The following is a 20,038-nucleotide window of genomic DNA, read 5'->3' as shown; positions in this document are numbered from 1 at the left end:
CTCCCAGCCACAGGCCTGAATGTTCCCTCAGTCCTCTGCAGGGCTGTACACAGGCATGTTCTAACATTTGATTATGTCACTCTTCTTCTTGAAAAACCCTTACTGTGGACTTCAGGATGAAGTTAAAACTTCTTGGGCTGGGGCTGGGGCTCAGCGGCGGAGTGCTTGCCTAGCACATGCAAGGCACTGGATTTGATCCTTAGTACTGCAAACAAAAATGAGCAAATAAAATAAAGTCATGTTGTCCATCTACAGCTACAAAAACAAACAAACAAACAAACCAAAAAAACCCCATGTTATCTTGGAATTCAAAACCACTTCACATCTGGCTTTTGCCATTACTCCAGCCTTACCCATTGCTCACCTCTTTATATTTCCCAAGATGGAGCCTGTGCCCTGGCTAGTGCTGTGCTCTCCAATGCTGCATGCTTTTCCCACCTCTCTGCCATCAGATATCCCTTTCATGTCCGTCTCCACATCCCCCTTCTTTCTGTCCCTGTCTGGTGCCTTGCTCAACATTCTGATTCATCTCTTCAGGAAGCACCAGCTGACTTTGCACTGTTTCAGAGGCCTCTTTTGGGTTCTCCTTCCCAGTACCATCTGAGCTCTGAAGTGCTTGCTGGTTTGCTTATCTGCATGTCCACATCCCTAGCCCTCACCCCCTCCTCTTACCAGTACTTTGATCCCCAAGATGTCACTATTCCTCTCTGAGCTTTGTGTGTTCACACATAAAAGAATGGAGAAATGTTGGAGTCCTGCCAGTGTTCTCTTTTTTTCAGTGTATTTTCTCTTCTGGGCAATATCATTGTGTCCACATCTTTGGTAACCATTTCCTCATGCATGACCCGCTTTGCTACCACCAACCTGAACCTCCCTCTGGACCCCCAAACCACTTTATCTAGCCTTCTGCTGACCTTCTGCAACCCCATGCATTCAACACACACCACCTGAACCAGCCCAAGGCTGGGCAGCACCATCTCAGAATGACAGTGCCTCCTTCCAGTTGCAGGAGCCAGAAATCTGGATCTCCTGCTGGATACCTTTCTGCCTCTCACCACCCCTATATCCACTGGATTTCCTATCTTGAACTTAGTCTGCTGCCTTTGGATTTCTTCTGCCACCACTCCCATCTAATCTACAATCATTTTTTCATCTGTGTCACTGTAATATTTTCCAAATGAGTCTTGTCTGATTTACTTTGGCCTCTTGTTCATTCCTGCATCATTTAAAGTGATCATTGGCAAAGCAGATCGGATCACATCCCCCCAAATGAAACACCTGATTGCCTTCACTGAACTCTAAGAATAGGAACTGGATTTTTTATTATGGCACACAGAGTCAGTGACTTGGCCCCTGTGTGGATCCATCCTCAAATTGTGCATGTCCCCTGTCACAGGGTCTTTTGCAAGCTCTGTTAGCCTGGAACACCCTTCTCTCTCCTTTCTCTTCTCCCCACCTCCACCACACTCATACCCTTTTCCCCATCAAGTGCTTACTCTTTCTTCAAATTTAAATGTAATCATTATTTTCTCAAGGAAAATTCTTTGACCTCTATTAAAAAGGTTTATTTTTCTTGTTGTGGGCTCTTTAGCACTGTATATCCCTTCTTTGGGGTATTTATTTTAGCACATGAGTAATTTTATATTTTCTTGGGTAATCTTTGATTAATATATTTTCCCCCATTTAAATGTAAGCTCCTAACCGGGTGAGGTGGTTTACACCTACAATCCCAACTAGGGGGGCTGAGGCAGGAGGATGGCAAATTCAAGTTCAGCTTGCAAAACTTAGCTAAATTTTGTCTCCAAAAATGAAAAAAGCTAGAGATGTGACTCAGTGATAAGAACACCTCTGGGTTCAATTCCCACTACTGCCAAAATAAATAAATAACATAAATGTAATTTCTGTCAGGACTCTATGTCTGATCTCCCACCACTGCACTTGTGACCTGTGGTGTCATGCCTGGTGTGTAAAACATGTTGGAAGAATGAGTTCAGGTATGAATGAGTTGTAAGGACTGGGGAATTCCATTTTGGAAGCTCCTGAGTCAGTGCCTCCCACACAGTGGGCCTTAAGGAAGTCAAGGCAGCTCTTAGGATGGCTCATTGTAAGTGCTGTCTTTTAACATGAACGTTTCATTCTGATGTAGGCCAGGAAGTTTATAAAAACTTTCCCAAATTGTCTATATACCTGAAATTTATGTGCAATGAGTCAGAAAGGTCATTAGTGTTCTCACAGGAGAGAGGCTAGAGGGCAAGTATGTGATCTGCAATGGGTAATTTAGTTTTGGGGTCATTGGAACAAATGCATAACCTCTGAGAATTCAGTAGAAGCCATGGATCCCCTGCAGAAAAGACACACCCGCATCCAACTCTACATCTAATGTCAGGATTCACAGAGTGCTGAAACCCATTCATGGGTCCTCTCTGCATCCCTGTCTTGAAGAAGGATGAAGGGAATTTTGATAGTGGTTAGCTTTCCTGGGAGGGAGCTTGTAGGATTGCTGGGGTCAGGGGGCAATAGGCCATCTTTGTTGTAAATTTAAGTGGGACCTTTGCCTCCAGAAGTGATGTTCACTTGTGTGAGAAGGCTTGGCTGGCTCTGGGTAGTGGGTACCTGTCCCTGAAGAGGGCACTTTGCTAGCCATCAGCAGCTACAGTGGCCATGATCAGGGTTCTAATCATGTGCCCAGCACAGAGCTAGGCACTCACACACCTTACTGCTGATCCTCAAAGTGAGCAACATTCTGTCAATTTTGCACATGAGGAAAATGCAGAAGAGGTTTGGGAACAGAAGCCTCACACATAAACTCTGTGACCTCCTGCAGTCACAGTGCTTCCTGCTATGGAAGACACACAGTCCTGTTCTCCTCCCTAGCTCCCAACAGGCTGTGGTAGAATAAGAAGCCAGACTTCAAGTCCCACTGCAACTTAAATGAGCCAGTGACCCCTCTGATCCTCAACTTCCTCATCCTAAACAAGCGTGCAGTAATGACACCCCCTTCCTCAGGGGTGGCTGTGAGAATTGAGAGATGATGAATAAAATAGGCTTCATTAAGTTTTATTCACATGTTCGAATTGTTCCCACAGTATCTTCTTAGAATAAATTGTTCCGATTACATTTTCAGAGGAAACTGTTCTTTGGGTTAACTTGTCTTCAGTTGTTGCATAAAGTGAACTTTTGAGAGCCTGAGTCATGCAAATGAAAAGGCAAACCTTCTTGCCCTTTGTGTTTGAAAAAAATAAAATAAAATGAAGAGATGAAGAGTAGTCTTCCTGCCAGAGAAGCCACTCCTGAGATTGTCAGGGTTAGGGCTCAGCAGCGCCAGTGCATCTGGACAGTTTCGCCAGTTCACTCTGGTGTGACTTTAAATTAAAGCTAACTTGATAAATGTTTCTGACTGATTTTCTGTCATTTCTTGGATGATGTAAGATTGGTAATGTGATTGCTTAATGCCAAACTTCTTTGTGATTAAAAATACATGTGACATTATGACTCAGTACTTACTTTTGTCTTTAAATGCACACACACACACACACACACACAGCTTTCACAAAATAATACTATTCTTTATTCTAGTTCATCTTTTTCGAAAATTCTAGTTGTAACCCACTAAATAGTTCAAGCCATAGGGAGCTCACCATGTGCAGTTTGGAAAATGCTAAGTGACAAATGTGTGACTGACTGCTTTACAAATACAGGCAAATAAGTGAACTGCTGTAGGCATGGTTCCAGTTATTAGTTTTGCTTTTGATTGCATCACTGTTTTTAAAATTTTACAAAGTTCTTCAGCTATTCTTTTATGTGTTTGTATTGTGTGTGTGTGTGTGTGTGTGTGTGTGTACTGGGGATTGATTGAACCCAGGGGTACTGTACTATGGAGCTACATCCCCAGCCCTTTTTATTTTTTATTTTGAGACAGAATTTTGCTAAGTTGTTCAGGCTGACCTTAAATTTGAGATCCTCTGTCTTAGCCAACTAAATAATTGCCATTATAGACATGTGCCACTGTGCCTATAGTGAATTTTTTAAGTAAACTTTTTGTTTATTTTTTTAATAATCTCTTTCTGTGCATTTTTTTAAGACTGTGATATATCTATGTCAGTATTTATATCTATCTCCGAGTGTGTATGTGTGTATATATATGTATATATATATATACACACACACACACATACACATACATATACATATACATATACATATATATAACATCTAATCATCTTCCAGGCCAGTTTTTTGTGATTATGGTCTTAAAAAACAGGCCATAACACCGTCTCATTGCCGATCTTGAGGAAAAACTTGCTTACTTAATTCTTCTACTTTCTTCACAATGGTTGTCAAAGAGTGAATGTTTGGTAAATGATTCGTAATTTTCAACAAGGTTAACCTTTAATTTTGGGACTTTAACATCTGTGGACAAGAACAGTAGGAAATGTGTAATATTTTTTTTCCCCTGGTACTGGGAATTGAATCAGGGGCACTCTACCACTTAACTACTTCCCCAACCATTTTTATTTTGATACAGGCCCTCGCTAAGTTGCTGAGGCTGGCCTTGAACTTGTGATCCTCCTGCCTTAGCCTCCCAAGTTGCTGAGATTATAGGCATGCACCACCACACCAGGCAGGAGCACCACTTTATATGATATTAGTTGTCTCTTTCTTCACTTAGTGATCACTCTGCATCTTAGAAGCTGGCTGTGACCTTGAAGTACAATCAGTATTTGAATTTTAAAACATGCGATTTCCTTTGTTCATTTCCTGTTATATGAAGTATTTGGGTAATAAATACAACCATTTGTCACATAAGCATGTTTTATGGGATCCTCATGGAAATTGTCCAGCCGAGGACAGTCAAGTTGATAATTTTGCATTCTTCTCTTTCTCATGTTGTACTTTTTCAGCAAATTACTTGGTGAACTATAGCCAGAGCATAACTGGCCACTTCAGATATATCATGTATGCTCTCAGTCAAGTGCAAACGAATGCTTATTTTACAAACCTTCAAAGCAGAAGTTTTTTTTTTTTTTTTTGTAAATTACATTTTGCTTTTTCCTGCTGATATTTAAACTATAAAAGGAGATGATTTGCCCAAGTCCACATAATTAATTTGTGACAAAGCCAGTTCTAGAACTTAGAACTCAAGTCAGTGTTTATTTCTAAATCCATTTTTAAAAAATCTCTATCGATAGTTAAAAGCTTGTTTATCTGGCATTGTCCCATCCACCTTCTACAATGATGAGGGTTTCTGATTTAGTTTCTAAAGATTTAGGAGTCACTTTTGATCATCAAAAAAAGATTAAGTGACGTTTAGCCTAGGGTCAAACAGATTCTGTCATTTTCCTCTGTGACACTGTTGTCTTCACTCCTATATGCCTTGTGCAGGTAGGAGAGTCCCTTTTCAGCATTTTCAAGCTGACTTCCCTTTGTAGCTAAGTGATAAATTTTCTTTTTTAGCAGATCCTTCCTGCTTTCTATAGCTCATGTTAGGTCAGGTTGTTCTCAGAAACTTATTCCTGGTCATTTCTGCTCAAAATAAAGATTTCTTATTATCTTTCTACCCATTGCCTCATACCAAGTGTCAGAAATATGCTCATTTAAAAAAAATTAAGCACCCACTTGTAGCAGCTAATGTAACATTCTAATTTATATTACATAGACATCATTCAGCTCCAGCTCTACATTTGTGGATGCTAAAACCTAGATCCAGAGAATATTTGATCACCTAGAATTCATCCCATTTTTTTCTCTGCCATTTATGAAAAAGAGCCTCCAAACCGAAGACACTATAATTATGTATGGCCATGGACTGAACTGAACAAAGAGGCCAATGAAGTGACTACATCAGAATGTATTCATGTTGTTGTTACTATTTGTTGAGCAATTGCCTCTTTCTCAGTTTCTGTGCTTAGCACAGAAAGTTAAGAATTTCTTGATAGATGAGAAAATTAAGTCAAAGAGAGGCTAAGTTAATTGTCAAGAGTTATGTGAGAGTTAGGTGACTGAACATTGAAGAAGGGAGGGTTATTGAGTCACATTTAAAAATGGAATGGTAATTCCTGCATTGATATTCTTAGGTTCTTTCTAAATAACCCATCGAATAGTCTTGACACATCCTGTAGGGCTGAGCTTTAGTAAAATATAGTCTGTGTTGTTTTGTGACCTACATAGGTTTTTTCCTCTTTAATCTTGTCCAAAGTCCTCTGGTTCAAGGGCTGAAAGGAATCCTTTGGAGGAAATGATTGCAATCAACTGCTTCATTTTGCTGAAGGGGAAGGAATTTCCCCCAGGTCTTGAAATCAGTTAGCTTCAGAATGAGAACACATGCCTGCCTACCCTGGCAGGGCCTTCTCCCCACATCAGACCATTTCCCAAGTGTAAGCTGTTACAATATTATAGAAGCAATATTTCTCCCTTACCCCTTTTCTTGTTGGATAATGAGGTGTGTGTGTGTGTGTGTGTGTGTGTGTGTGTGTGTGTTTATACTGGGAATTACACTCAGGGGTACTCTACCACTGAGCCACATCCCTAACCCTTTTTATTTTTCATTTGGAGGCAGCATCAAGTTGCTTAAGGTCTCACTAAATTGCAGCCTTGAACTTGTGATCCTCCTGCGTTGGTCTCCCAAGTCATTGGGATTACAGGTGTGTGTGCCACCATGCCCAGCTTGTAAATGCTTTTGATGAATAAAAAAAATGTGAAGTTGAAGCAGTGATGACTTAGTATATGTAGTTTGTCTGGCAGATGTTATCTGTCATGATCTCCAGATGGGAACATAATAAAAAGGTATCCCCAGTGGAAGAGTGGCAGGTGGCAGCCAGCCAGACTAGAAGAATTCAAGGAAGACAACTTCTCAATTCAGAGGAAGTTCTGGGCTGGAGAGCACATCCTTGGAGTTCTCATGCTTGTCACAGGAAACACTCATTTAGACTATACAGTCACCCAAGAGAATCCTAGTATTAAAACAACATTAAGCCAGGAGCATTGGTGCACACCTGTAATCCCAGCAATGTGGGAGGTTGAGGCAGAAAGATCACAAGTTTGAGGCCAGCCTCAGCAACTCAGCAAGACCTTGTTCCAAAATAAAAAGGCCTCAGGATGTAGCACAGTGCCCCTAGGTTCAATCCTCAGTACCACAAAACAAAAACAACAAAAAATATTGAGTGGAGAATCTGTAATGATAGGAAAGGAGCTTGCAAGATACTGCATCATGGTTTTTATATAAGCTTCAGGTCTGTGTCACCCAGATCTCACCTTTCCCCCTCTAGCTGTCTCCAGGACCTCTGCCTAAGGTATTAGGGACAGGCAGTCTTCATATATTGGGGTCTGGAGAAATGAACCAGTTCTGTCATCTGTTCAGCAAATGACAGAACTGGGATGGAAAAATGAATATGACAGACGTTGCCCCTGCCCTTACTGAGCTCCTAGACCAGCAAAAGGATTCCGTGTGAGGGCATCCCATATTTCTCCATTCTCAGATGTTCTTTCCTTCATGTTTTAATTCTTCTAAAACCAGGAATTTCTGGTAATGGTCAGGTATGACTGTTAGTATGATATTGTTTACTCCTTTCTTCCATGTCCAGTTTGAAGGTGCATTTTACAATGTTTGGTGCCTTTGAATCAAGAAAGCATAGGGGTCTAACAAATAGTCACAGTTATAATAAGGAACAATGTAGGGTACAGTGAAACCTGCCTTAAGCAAGTGCTCATTTTTTCCTTCTTAGATCCTGGGTGACTAGTGCTGAAGTGATAGTGTGCATGAGAATCCCATGGAGTTTTCACTGAACATGGAGGTAGTGGTGCTTAGAATAGTGTGGGATCCTATTTGGAGGGGTGGGTGCAAGTTCATCGAGCTTCCAGGAAATTCTGGTGCAGGTGGTCATTTGTGGTTCAAACTTAGAGAAACTCTGCTGCAGACCATTAAGCATGGTTTGCATTCTGGCTGTACCTTAGCATCCCCTGGGTATCTTTTAAAACAACTGGGGCTGAGGGTGTGTAGCTAAGTGGTGGAGTGTGTGTGAAGCCCTGGATTCCACCCCCAGCACCAAAAACAAAAACAAATGCTCAAGTCAGATTCCAGTCTGACTCATCAGAACCTCTGGAGGTGGGGACTAGACAGTAGTATTCTTTAAATACCCCTCTTCTGATACCTAAGCACATTCAAAGTAGAGAACAACAGATCTAAGAGGGTTGAGTAATGGAGCGGTGTTTCTGAAACTTGAGTGTTCATAAGAATCACCTAGGTTCCTACTGAAATGCAGGCTCAGATCAGTTGGTCTGAGATTCTGCATTTCCAGTAGCCTCCCACTGCTGGTGCATGGGTCCATGAGCATGGGAAGCCATACACTCAATTCAGGGTTTTCAAGGCAATGAAAAATAGCTCCAGGGATTTTTTTTTTTCCTTTTGTCTACAAGATCACCCTCTAATGATTCCCAAATTCAGTTCTATGGTCTGGACAAGTTGTATCCATTGCTCAGGAACTCAATGCAGATACATGTTGCTGAGCTGGCCACTGGAGGTTGTGTCACTCATAGTGCTATTAGTGGCACTGCGCATGTACTGGGCTTTTCATGTTCAGTAAAATCTCGTTTAATCCCCAATACAGTCCAATGAAGTTGGTGCTATTATTTTCTCCATAATTCAGATAGAAAAACAGAGGTCTGGAAAGTTTGAATGCTAGGCCACTCATGTATTAAGAGTCAGCATTCAGCATAGTCTTGGTAAGTCTATTTTTAAAAGTTTCCTAGATGCTGATGATATTTTATCTCCCTATGGAATAGGGAATGTCAAATAAAAATATCCTGAATTTCCTGAAAAGAAGACCATAGATATGAACTTGTTTGTGTTAAATATGAATCTGTTTGTGCTTAAGACTAAAAGATGCTTCTGGACAGAAAAGTCTTCAGTGTTAGTAATAAGAAAGTTTTATGTAATGGAGAAGGTAGCAAATGTTTTTAAAGAACATCTTTGAAATAATGCAGTAAGTATGTGATAAGACAATAGTAAAGGGCTGGGAATGTAGCTCAGTGGTAGAGCACTCACCTAGCACCCACAAGGCCTTAGGTTCAATCCCTGGCAAAACACACACACACACACACACACACACACTAAAATCCCTTTTCCAAGACTTACTGAGTACAGATGCAGACTTTTGAGTCACTTCCATCCATCCAGTAGGAAATACGAAAAAGTTTGGTTCATCAATACAAGGGAACGCCATTTCATCACTACTAACAATGGTTCTAGAACAACATTAATGCTATGGTTGGTTGTACAACAAGATGTTAATAGTGGTTCTCTTAGTCGGTGTTAATATAGTGGGTATTCATTCTTTCTTTTTTTTTTTTTTTCCTAGTATGAATACTGCATTAGCTTCTCCTTTGTGGCTGACACTATACTGATTATTTCGGGAAATAAATGGAAGTATCTGGGATGATTCCATCCTTATAGAGTACTAAGTGGAATAGCTCATAAATAAAAACTTATCAGCCATGATTTTATTCCCACTCTCCTTCTAACTATGCACCCACCTGATTATATCCATCCATCCATCCATCTTTTTTTCACCCAGCAAACATTTACCAAGTGCCTGTTGTATGTCTATCACCTGGTCATGGAAGATGAAAAAGATACCCTCTGTTCTGTAGACTCTCACTGTCCTCTTTTCTCTTTTCTCTCTTAAAGTTAAGCTTTTGGACTGGAGTTGTGGCTCACTGATAGAGCGCTTGCCTAGCACATGTGAGGCACTTGGTTCAATCCTCAGCACCACATAAAAATAGATGAATAAAATAAAGGTATTATGTTCATCAACAATTAAAAAAATATTAAAAAATTATTAAGACTTTTTTGGAATTATTATAGATTATAGAAAGTAGTAGCAAACACAGCACAGAGAGTTCTCATAATATGCCTTCACCCAGTTTTGGTTTTTCTTAAGGTTGTTACCTTCCATTACCATGGTATATTTACCAAAACTGAAAAGACAACACTAGCACAGTACGATTAACTCAACTCTGTACTTTATTCAGATTCCACCAGTATTTTTAATAACATCCTCTTTTTGTTCCAGGATACCACATTGCATTTTGTGGTCACGTCTTCTTAGTCTCCTCTGGTCTATAATCGTCTCTCTGACTTTGCATTTAATGACCTTGACAGTTTTGAGTAAGAGTGGTTAGCTATTTTTGTAGAATGTCACTTCCTTTGGGTCTGTCTGTATTCTTTTATGATTATACCATTGTGATGGGATTTTAGAAGAAGGAACAGCATTGAAGTGAGATATCCTTGTTATCATATCCCGTTAGGGGATACTTGATCACCACATGACATCCTTGGTAACATTAAATTGATTACTTGGTTAAGGTAATAATTTGCCATGTTTCTCCATTGTCAAGTCACCATGTTTTCTTTGGAAGTGAGTCACTTCCATCCATCCACCTGACCAAAGAGGATAATATCTAAATATATTATTTGGAAGTCTTCAAGGATGTTGCTCCTTGACCTTCTTTCCATTATTTATATCAGTATGGGTGTGTTATAATCCAATACCACATCATTATTATTTTATTTCCCAGATTGGGAAACAGTCTTGGCCAGCTAGAGCTCTTTGAGCTGGTGCCTATGTCCTGATTTGCCCCATCTTTCTGTTTTTTTTTTTTTTTGTTTTTTTTTTTTTTTTTTTTTTAGCACTTCCTTAGTTTTCTGGCACTACAAGATGCTCCAGGCTCATCTTGTATTTTCCCTGTCCAACCCTAGAAGTAGTCATGCTCCTCCCAAGGAGACCCTGATTCCTTTTATTGGAGAATGGTATTTAAAAATCAAGATCTGAGTGCTAGGTGCTCACTGTCTTTGGGAGGAAGGACATGGAGAAAGTGAAACATATTATATATATGAGGTACAAAGATTAGTGGAAGCCGAAGGGACAGAATGACTCCTACCAAGGGAAGTCCTCACTGAAGAAATGGTATTTGGAGTTGAATAGAGTTTTCCAGATAAAGACTTAGGTCAGGGGAGGGAAAGAGGGAAGATGTGGGAGGACATGTATGTTCACAATATCAGGACATCTGGCATTTTGATTTGAACTGACTACAGATTTACAATGGTAGTAGCCCTTTTTTGATTTTTCTAATGACATACTAATGAGCCATTTTCACAGACTGATTTTTTTGTGTGTGTGTGCACTCTACCAACTGAGCTATATATCCCCAGCCCAGAGGCTGCTTTTTTTGAAAAGAGAATTTTGTTTGTATAAGCTCTTGACAGTTGACCCCCCTCCCTCCCTCCCATCTTCCTTCCAGTCTGCCTGCCTTCCTTCTTTCCTTCTTTCCTTCCTTCCTTCCTTCCTTCCTTCCTAATGTACCTAGTTCTTGCTCTCTTCTATGTCTACTGCCAGGTATAAGGATACAGAGAAGAATGTGACAGTTCCTGCCATCAAAAAGTTCTGTGTTCAAGTGTGAAATCCTTTAGTTTCTCTTTTTCTGTACCCGTCCATCAAGTATTTAATTTTCAGTGCTTTTAAGAACAGCCTTTAAAAAGTAGGACAGAATACTGTGTCTGTATTATAAAAGTGCCTTGAAACTTGACTCACTCAGAAAGTCTTTTCTGTTCACAGATAACAGTTGGTGTATATGATCCCTGTAACCTAGCCCAGTACCCTGGATGGCCTTTGAGGAATTTTTTGGTCCTAGCAGCACACAGATGGTATTTACAAGTGTGTGTGTGTGTGTGTGTGTGTGTGTTTGTTTGTGCATGTGTCTGTATGTCTACATGTCTTTGTCTATATATTTTGACAATGTATCTGGCTATGTCTGTATCTCTTTTTCCCCAAAAGCAATTTTTAAAAAATTACTGGCATGGAAAATGGAAAGTATATCAATAAATCAGGTATGATCCAGTTTCTGTCATCGGGAAGCTCTTAAGTGGGTCTGCTAGGGAGCTGCAGCCTCAGTTCATACTAAAGATATTTTAGGCCATGGTAGGGCAGATAGTCTGAGTTCCTGATACTGAAATTTTCTAGCCCTCCCTTTTAGCTGTCAAGTAGGTTGCTTTCGAGTAGGATTTTCCTGTTGTGATCATACTTCTTTTTTTTTCCTATTACTAAAATAATTTTTAAAAAGGGTATCTTAAAGGCCAGTCTATATTTGAACAGATGTTCAACTTCATTAATCATTAAGAAAATAACATTAAACTGGGCATAGTGGTACTTGCCTGTATTCCCAATGACTCAGGAGGCTGAGGCAGGGTGATCACAAGTTTGAGGTCAGCCTCAGCAATGTAGTGAGGCCCTAAGCAACACAGAGAGACCCTGTCTCAAAATAAGCAACTAAAAGGGCTGGGGATATGGCTCAATGGTAAAGTGCCCTTGGGTTTAATCCCCAGTTCCAAAAATATAAAATCAAAAAACATGAAAACTGTAATGAGAGACTTCCACATAACCCACCAAAATGACTTAACAAAAGTGACTGTACCAAGTGGATTTGAAAGTATAGGGCAGTTTCAAAAGCTGCTGCAAAAAATGGTAGAATCTACCAAAGTTAAAAATATCTATGGCTCAGCAATTGCACTGTCAGTATGTTCTGCACAGAAATGCAGACATAGATAAAGCAAAACACATACAAGAATGTTTATGGCAGCATTATTTCTAATAACCCCAAACTGGGAATAAACCCAATGTCCTTCAACAGTGAAATGGATAATAAATTGTAGTGTCTTCCTCACAATGGGGTGCTCTGCTGCATTGAATCTGCCTGAACTGCTTATGTACGCATCAACATGGATGGATTTACAAAGCACACTGCTGGATGAAATAAGCTGAATCTGAAAGAACACATGGTGTATGATTCCGTTTATGTAAAGTTCAGAATATGCACAACCAAGGGGAGGACTTAGAAGGTGGAGAGGTAATTATTTTGGATGGGGTGGCTGACAACTGAGATGAAGCATGAGGCAGGCTTTTCACACTTAGGATTTGTGCACTTTTCTTTGTGTCTACTTTACCTAAGTAAAAGTGTTTACTTAAAAATATAAGGATAGGCCAGGCATGGTGGCACATGCCTGTAATCCCAGAGGCTGGGGAAGCAGGGGGATTGAAAGTTCAAAGCCAGCCTCAGCAACTTAGTAAGGCCCTAAACAACTCAGTGAAACCCTGTCTCTAAATTAAATACAAAAAAAAGGGCTGGGGATGTGGCTCAGTCATTGAGTGCTCCTGAGTCCAATCCCCAGTACCAAAAAAGTAAAATAAAAATAAGTGCAAAGATAGATAAATTATAGACTGTCCCCAGAAGGAGACTGGTTATCTGTCTACTTATTCAGAGGTTAAGTGTATTTAGTTAGTTATGGGCTTCCTTACTACATAACTAACTGAATACACTTAACTGTTTCATGAAGTGGGGTTCAAATGGGGATGGAGGGGAGCTAAAGAAGCCATGCCTTACGGGTGCTTCCCCCCACCCCCAATGTCTCGGGAGCACTTTACTCCTGCATTTAAAAGCTTCATTTGTCCAAATTATTTCTCCGCATTGTGATTGCCATATAAAATTCACTCAGAAAGAAATCACAGCCGATTCAACATTCTGCCTCCAAACACTTGGACAAAAGATGCCTATATGAATTATGTTCAAGTCTCTTGGAAAGTTAAGGCCATACCCCTAAGGGTGTCAGAGAGGAATAATTATAGTACATTAAATTGCCTGCAGCTGGTTTGCTGAAATTCTTATGTGGTCTCTTTCTTTTCCTTCCTTAACCAAAAAATAATAATAAAATAAAATAAATGAAAATCCGGACATGACAACAGGAGTAGCAGTTTCCAGTCTGTTGAAGTCCTTTGCTTCCGTGACCGTACCATGCAGGGGGCGAGGGACATTGCCCACAGCATCATCTTTGAAGTGAAGCTTCCAGAAATGGCATTTAGCCCAGGTAATTTGCTGGTCTTTGAGAATGCATCTAATTATCATTTATCAGAAACTGAAACTGGTTCACTTTCTTTTCATCCCTTCACAATGGGAGTAGAAGGGAGAGAAATGTACAACTATTACCTCACCCCTGGGGTGCATACCTTCTTGGAAGAGGGCACACTCTGCTATTCAGCCCAAAACAAAGGCAGAGATTGGTACCAGGACGTTTTCTCCAGATAGTTTTTCAATCTTTAGGATTTTTCCCCCCCTGGCATTCATTTTTATTTTTGCTTATCCCCAAATCTTTATTCCTGTCCCTTCTTAGAGGAAGGATGAAGTATTGGTACACTTACATATTTATTTGTTATATTCGTAATGTTGTGTGTGATCCTATTCTCCACAGAGTAAACCAGTCAACAGAAGTGCCGTTTATCCTTCCACACTTAATGTCTTTATTTGATCCTGTGTGACAGACGTTAGCTATTATCCTTGTTTTTAAATTAGGAAATCGACATTGACACATTTTATATAGAAAAACGTGTGTATATATAAATGTATATAAATATACACATTTGTATTTATATATTTTATATGTCATAGAAGTAGAATTCATTCTCAAATTTGAGTAAAATAAGAATAATAATGCGGGGCTGGGATTGTGGCTCATCAGTAGAGCATTCGGTAGAGCATTCGTCTAGAATGTGGAAGGCCCTGGGTTCGATCCTCAGCACCACTAAAAATAAATAAACAAAATAAAGATATTGTGTCCAACTACTTCTAAAAAATAAATGTTAAAAAAAAGGAGTAATAATGCCTACCTTAGGGTATATTTATTATGAGGCATCTATGCCCTGTGAAAAAACCAGCACAATGACTGGCATACACTATATGTTAATCAATATTGTGTGAATTATGCTTAATCAATATTATATTAATTTTCTATCTCACTATTCATACCAGCACTGTGTATACCTCTTTTCAGAGTAATCCCTCATGTCTATGTCACTTATATACTTTGCAGAACACATTCACATATGTCGTTTAATTAATTTCTTAATACCCTCCCCAAGGTTCCAAGGCACATTTCTTTCTTGAATCCGTAAGTGTGCCTTAACTTGTGTGCGTATATTGGGGGAATGTTAAAGATACCTCATCTTTTCTGAGACATCTTTTCTAGAATGCAAAAGTCAAAAGGACTCAGGATTGGCTCTGATGACATTTTATCAGTGATTCTGTGCTCTGGCACTGATGTCTTAAATAGAAATGTGGAAACATGGACAGAGTTCTCTCCATGGTCAGTTAAAGGAGAAAGCTGTTTTGCTTTTTAGTCTAGAGCCTTAAGAAATCTGCAGCCTTTCTGCAGTCTTTAGAGATTTGCATTGGATTTAGCACCCTCTTCTGGCATATTCTAAAATAGCTTCCCTGTGTTTGTTTTATTAAACCACAACTTAAAGATAGTTTAGAGAGACTGAGGTGAGAGTTAACTGAGATGTAAATGTGGCTGGTCTCTGTCCCTGGCAGGTCACTAGGCGCCTCCTACATGCCCCTCAGGTAGTGCTGACCCTCATTCTGTGGTGAGGCACTTTCCATTTTAAGTCACTGAGTTATTCTGAACTGCCCTTTTTCTGTTACGGCTAATTCTTGGTGCTGCTGACTTTCAAACTCAGGAACTGTTGCACACTTTCATATGAAAAAAGTTTCTTATCCATTAACACCTTCAATACACCTTCCTTCTGCTCAGAATTGAAAGAAGATTATTTAGTTTAGGAAAGGCAGTTTTTCTTCTGTTTTTCATGTAAATTAATGATTTTCTTCTTAGCTACAAATGAAACTTCATAATATACCAGTACCACAACAAAAAAGGGAAAACTTTATAATAAGCAAAACCAAAAAAAAAAAAAATCTTATTCTATAGCATAATGTAAATTCCATGTATTCATAGTAGTACTCGTTAGTATAGTCATGTGCCATATAGTGACGTTTTTGTCAACAGCAGACTATGGTAGTCCCATAAGATTATATTGCAGGGTATACAGCAAGACAAAGTCCTAGTCTTCGTTTGGTAAGTACACTCTGATATTCACACAATGATGAAATCAGCTGATGACCTTTTCTCAGATCATGCTCCCACTGTTAGGTGACACATGATCGTATTTCCAAGATATACTATAGTTGTAGTGGTAAAAGAAATATTATTTTAAATATCCTGAATCTCTTTTTGCACCCCCATGATGCAGCCTATGCTGCATAGCTAATACAGTGTTCTGGCAACTGGCTGAAGAAGGGAACAGGCACTGCTAAGGTGGGATGAGAGCCCCACTTGTTAGCTCCTGCCTTTCTTGTGCTCTTCCTGATTCTAATTGTGGGAGAAGAACATCTCATTTCCCGTAAAGACATTATCTCATTAATTTGGGGTGTGTCTTTTTTCAGTGGTGGGGATGGAACCTAGAGTGTTCTATCACCGAGTTACACCCTCAGCCTTGGGGTGTGTCTTATGGGTAGGTTACAAGTGTGTGAGAGTCCACAGTGGATTGATCCATGGTTCTTGGGTATAATGCCTAAGATCAGGGCAATTATCTTGTCATGAAACAGGAGTATATAGCAAGGCAGAGATGGTAATTAGAGCAGGTTTATTGCAAGGTAAGGAAAAGGCAAGAGAAAAGAATATGCATCCCAGAGACAGGAATGGGCAGATCATCTAGGGACTGAAATGCATCAAAATGTTTAGGCATTGGGCTTTTGTTAGACTAGGGGGTGGGAGTTTTCAGTGCCACAAAACCTTGGAGTGGCAGGCAGCCGTGCCTCTTTGGGCCCCTGCCTGAGCACTGCTACCCATTTTGGGGCAGGCTTTGGCCTGTGTTTGGTGAACACTAAAGGCTTGTACCTGCATACTTGCCTCACTTTGCCTTTTCCGGCCTAGTGCCACTAGCAGGAGGTCATTAATGGTCAGCTGAACCTCAGAGCAGCCTGCAGGTCCATGCATGACCTTGGGAACACAGAATGTGCCCCTACATCTATGGGAGAGAGTGTTCTCTTCAGTGGAATATGGAAGAAGTGAGGGGACCCCTCAGTGACTTTGAGCAGTCTGCCCATCTTTCCTGATAGATTTCTTCTGTAGCACCCCCTGCCCCGCGTACAAGGGCAGGGTGGGTTTATATAACTTTTTTCATTGTTAATCAGTTTAAATTAGAAATGGCTATAGCCTTTTGAGTGTGCAGATGGTTTAACTTGAAGAGATATTTGTTTTTTGTCTTACAATGTCTTATCAGTAAAGAGAAAAACAAGGCTGATGTCAGTTACAGTACTACAGTGTGGTTCTGTAGACCTTGTCAGATTCTTGTGCTATGCATTAGAGAAGCATTTTTAAAAATTTAACATGAGAATATTTAATGTAAGATTAGTTAACTAATTCATAGTAAAATATGAATTAGAAGATCAGAACTATTTTTCCCTAGAAAAGAATCCTGATATCTTCATCTCCTTAAGAATTTGAATATATTATTTTAGCTTTAGTTTTTCATAGCATTAAAAATAAAAGGACTCCATCAGAGTATCTGAGTTAAAAATTTGAAGTCACATGTGTTTTGTGGCTTCTTGCTGTGAATGACACCCCAGGCTGATTGGTACCCAAGTAGTTTTCAAGGATAATCGGCCCTGGCTTCCCCTTGCTCATACTAGCTCAGAAACAAAAGATATGTCAAAAGAATCAACATCTTCCTGATCTCATAATTATATTGAGCAATACTATTAAAAAAAAAAAAAACAAGGGCTAAAGGGTTTCCCAAGGAAAGGAAAATGGAAGTGCTGATAGAAATCTAACATAAGAAAATGTAAGAGACTTTTGCAACAATAGAATCAAGCAGCACTTCCCTGAATGTGTTGTATCATGGGATTTTTTTTTCTTTTTCTTTTTGTAGTGGTGCTGGGGATGGAACCCAGAGCCTTGCACATGCAAAGGAAGTGCTCCACTACTGAGCTACATCCATGAGATTTTATTTGGTGTGTAAGGGATAATGGAAAGAGATTCAAAATGCTGTACATGATTGAAAAACAAAACATCAAGTTGAAGTGGTCTTTTTATTTTAGGCCTCTCTGAGCAAAATTATCTCCCTCATGTGCAATTGTGAATCTCCAAGTTTAGCTGGTATTAGGGAACTGGATATTGTATATAGATGTTAATATGGAAGTATTTACCAACTCTGTTTAACAGTGAATAAGGCATACTTTGGGAACCACTGCAGTTGGAGTTACAGGGACCCCTGTAGCAGGAGAGGGCAGCTTGAAAGAGGAACAGTCACCTGGGTCTGTGATTTGTCTGCACAAAGAGGCACAGTGAAAGTTGAGAGGCTGAGCAGTGGGACAGGGTAAGGTTGGGGAACAGAAGGGACATACTGATTTAGAGGTCCGAATCTCCATGGGAACTTCAGTGGAATGTATGCTGAGCTAATCAGGTTGCCCTGTTTAAGTAGAGTGTCTTCCACAGAATTATACCTACCAAATATGATTGTGTTTTTTGAGCAATTTTTAGGAACAAAAGAAGTAGAGGCTCCTTGGGCCAGGTTGAGGACTGTTTCACAAGCCCCTGCCCAGGAACACTGTACTTGGGTCTAATGGTCTCTAAAGAAGAACCCTAATAGCTCAGGAAAGTGGGAGAGGTAACTGGAGCAAGTAGATGGAAATTGCAGGCTCTCGGAGCTCTCTGAGAAAGAAGTGAACTAAAAGTTTATCAATGCATGGGCCATTGTAAATGTTGATATTTTAAAAAAAACATGTTTACTGCTTGACTTATTTTTATTCTTCCTTCCTTTGTTAAACTTGTGTTTTGTTTGCCTGAAGATTGTCCTAAAGCAGTCGGATGGGAAAAGAACCAGAAAGGAGGCATGGGACCAAGGATGGTGAACCTTAGTGAATGTATGGATCCCAAAAGGTATACATGTTTTGGATGTTCTTTTTGCCCCTGGGGTTTTCATAACCAGCATGCAGAACAGGTTATGTTAGGTTGATACTGCGTTGCATAATTCAGTCCAGGGTATGCTGTGCATACTACTGAGTGTTGTTCTGCTCTTTGAAACCTACTGCTTAATTTAAGTTTGGTTATGAGAATTACCACAATGATACTACTATCTTTATTCATTGCTTTTTACTTTTGTCCTATTGGCCTCCATTGAAAGACATAAAAACCATATTTAATGGAAGCTAGTACCCTATTTAAGGGGGAATGTAAGTGTACTCATTATTAAGGAGAAATAGAAGAAATTTCTGTCTTTAATACCAGGAAGAACATTTCTCTGAGGTTGTTGGTGTGCATATTTTCATGGACCTGACTTTGTAGTTGGTTGTATTTCTATTTTCACCTTGGCTGTTAGGAGCTCACTACCAAATTTGTGGCCCACAACTAACAATGGCAGAGAACTTCAATAGTATGTATCCATATGGAACACTTTTATCCTCAAGCTACATCTTATTTTTTCTTTGCTTCCCCTTTCCTGCTTATTTACATTTGGTCTGTGATCTGTCTGCACAAAGAGGCACAGTGACTTTATATCTCTGAGGACAAGATTGGGGCACAGATAAATTAAATGACTAAAAACCTAAATCTCTGATTTTCTAGGTTAGCTGAGTCTTCTGTGGATCTAAATCTTAAATTGATGTGTTGGAGGTTGGTTCCTACTCTGGACCTGGAGAAGGTTGTATCTGTCAAATGTCTGCTGCTTGGAGCCGGTACCTTGGGTTGTAATGTAGCCAGGACATTGATGGTGAGTTTCAGGGGCTGAATGGGGCCTTTGAAGTTGTGGCTTCTCCTTTATTTTGTGGTCTCTGATTGTCTTCCCTCACCCACTTTACCCTCCTCTCCCTTTTTCTTTTCTCAGCATCTTTGTATTTATAAAAAGAATATATATCTTTATTATAAGATAGAAACAGAACGTCTCCCACCACCCCCATCCCCAGTTCCATTTCCCAGAATTAAAAGACTTCTTGCGCATATATAAATATAGAGAGTCCTTTGTCATCTTCGCCATTATTTAGCTATTTATTTATATTTTCAACAAATGGATCATAGCATACTATCTATACAAAGTTTTTATTTTTAACTTAATAGAAAAATAATAAATTATTGTGACTACCTTTCTATGTTTTCATACCATAA

At 39.7% G+C, this 20,038-nt stretch overlaps 1 protein-coding gene across 3 annotated transcripts in view; it reads left to right on the top strand.

The window, feature by feature from the left end:
* Atg7 (autophagy related 7) overlaps window positions 1-20,038 on the top strand; it is a 239,086-nt gene that overhangs the window by 40,502 nt on the left and 178,546 nt on the right. For all 3 annotated transcript variants that reach the window (XM_046425736.2, XM_058572945.1, XM_046425737.2), the window contains exons 8-11: window positions 11,610-11,698; window positions 13,791-13,912; window positions 18,727-18,817; window positions 19,502-19,646. In XM_046425736.2, coding sequence (XP_046281692.1) covers window positions 11,610-11,698; window positions 13,791-13,912; window positions 18,727-18,817; window positions 19,502-19,646 — 447 coding nt within the window. The remainder of the gene's footprint in view (window positions 1-11,609; window positions 11,699-13,790; window positions 13,913-18,726; window positions 18,818-19,501; window positions 19,647-20,038) is intronic.

This window comes from Marmota monax, unplaced genomic scaffold (genome assembly GCF_021218885.2).
Source record: "Marmota monax isolate L192 unplaced genomic scaffold, Marmota_monax_Labrador192_F-V1.1 WCK01_AAM20220418_F8-fsc00028, whole genome shotgun sequence".
In the NCBI taxonomy this organism is placed as follows: domain Eukaryota; kingdom Metazoa; phylum Chordata; class Mammalia; order Rodentia; family Sciuridae; genus Marmota; species Marmota monax.
Note: the sequence above shows the minus strand (reverse complement) of the source record. Positions and strands in the feature narration are given on the sequence as shown.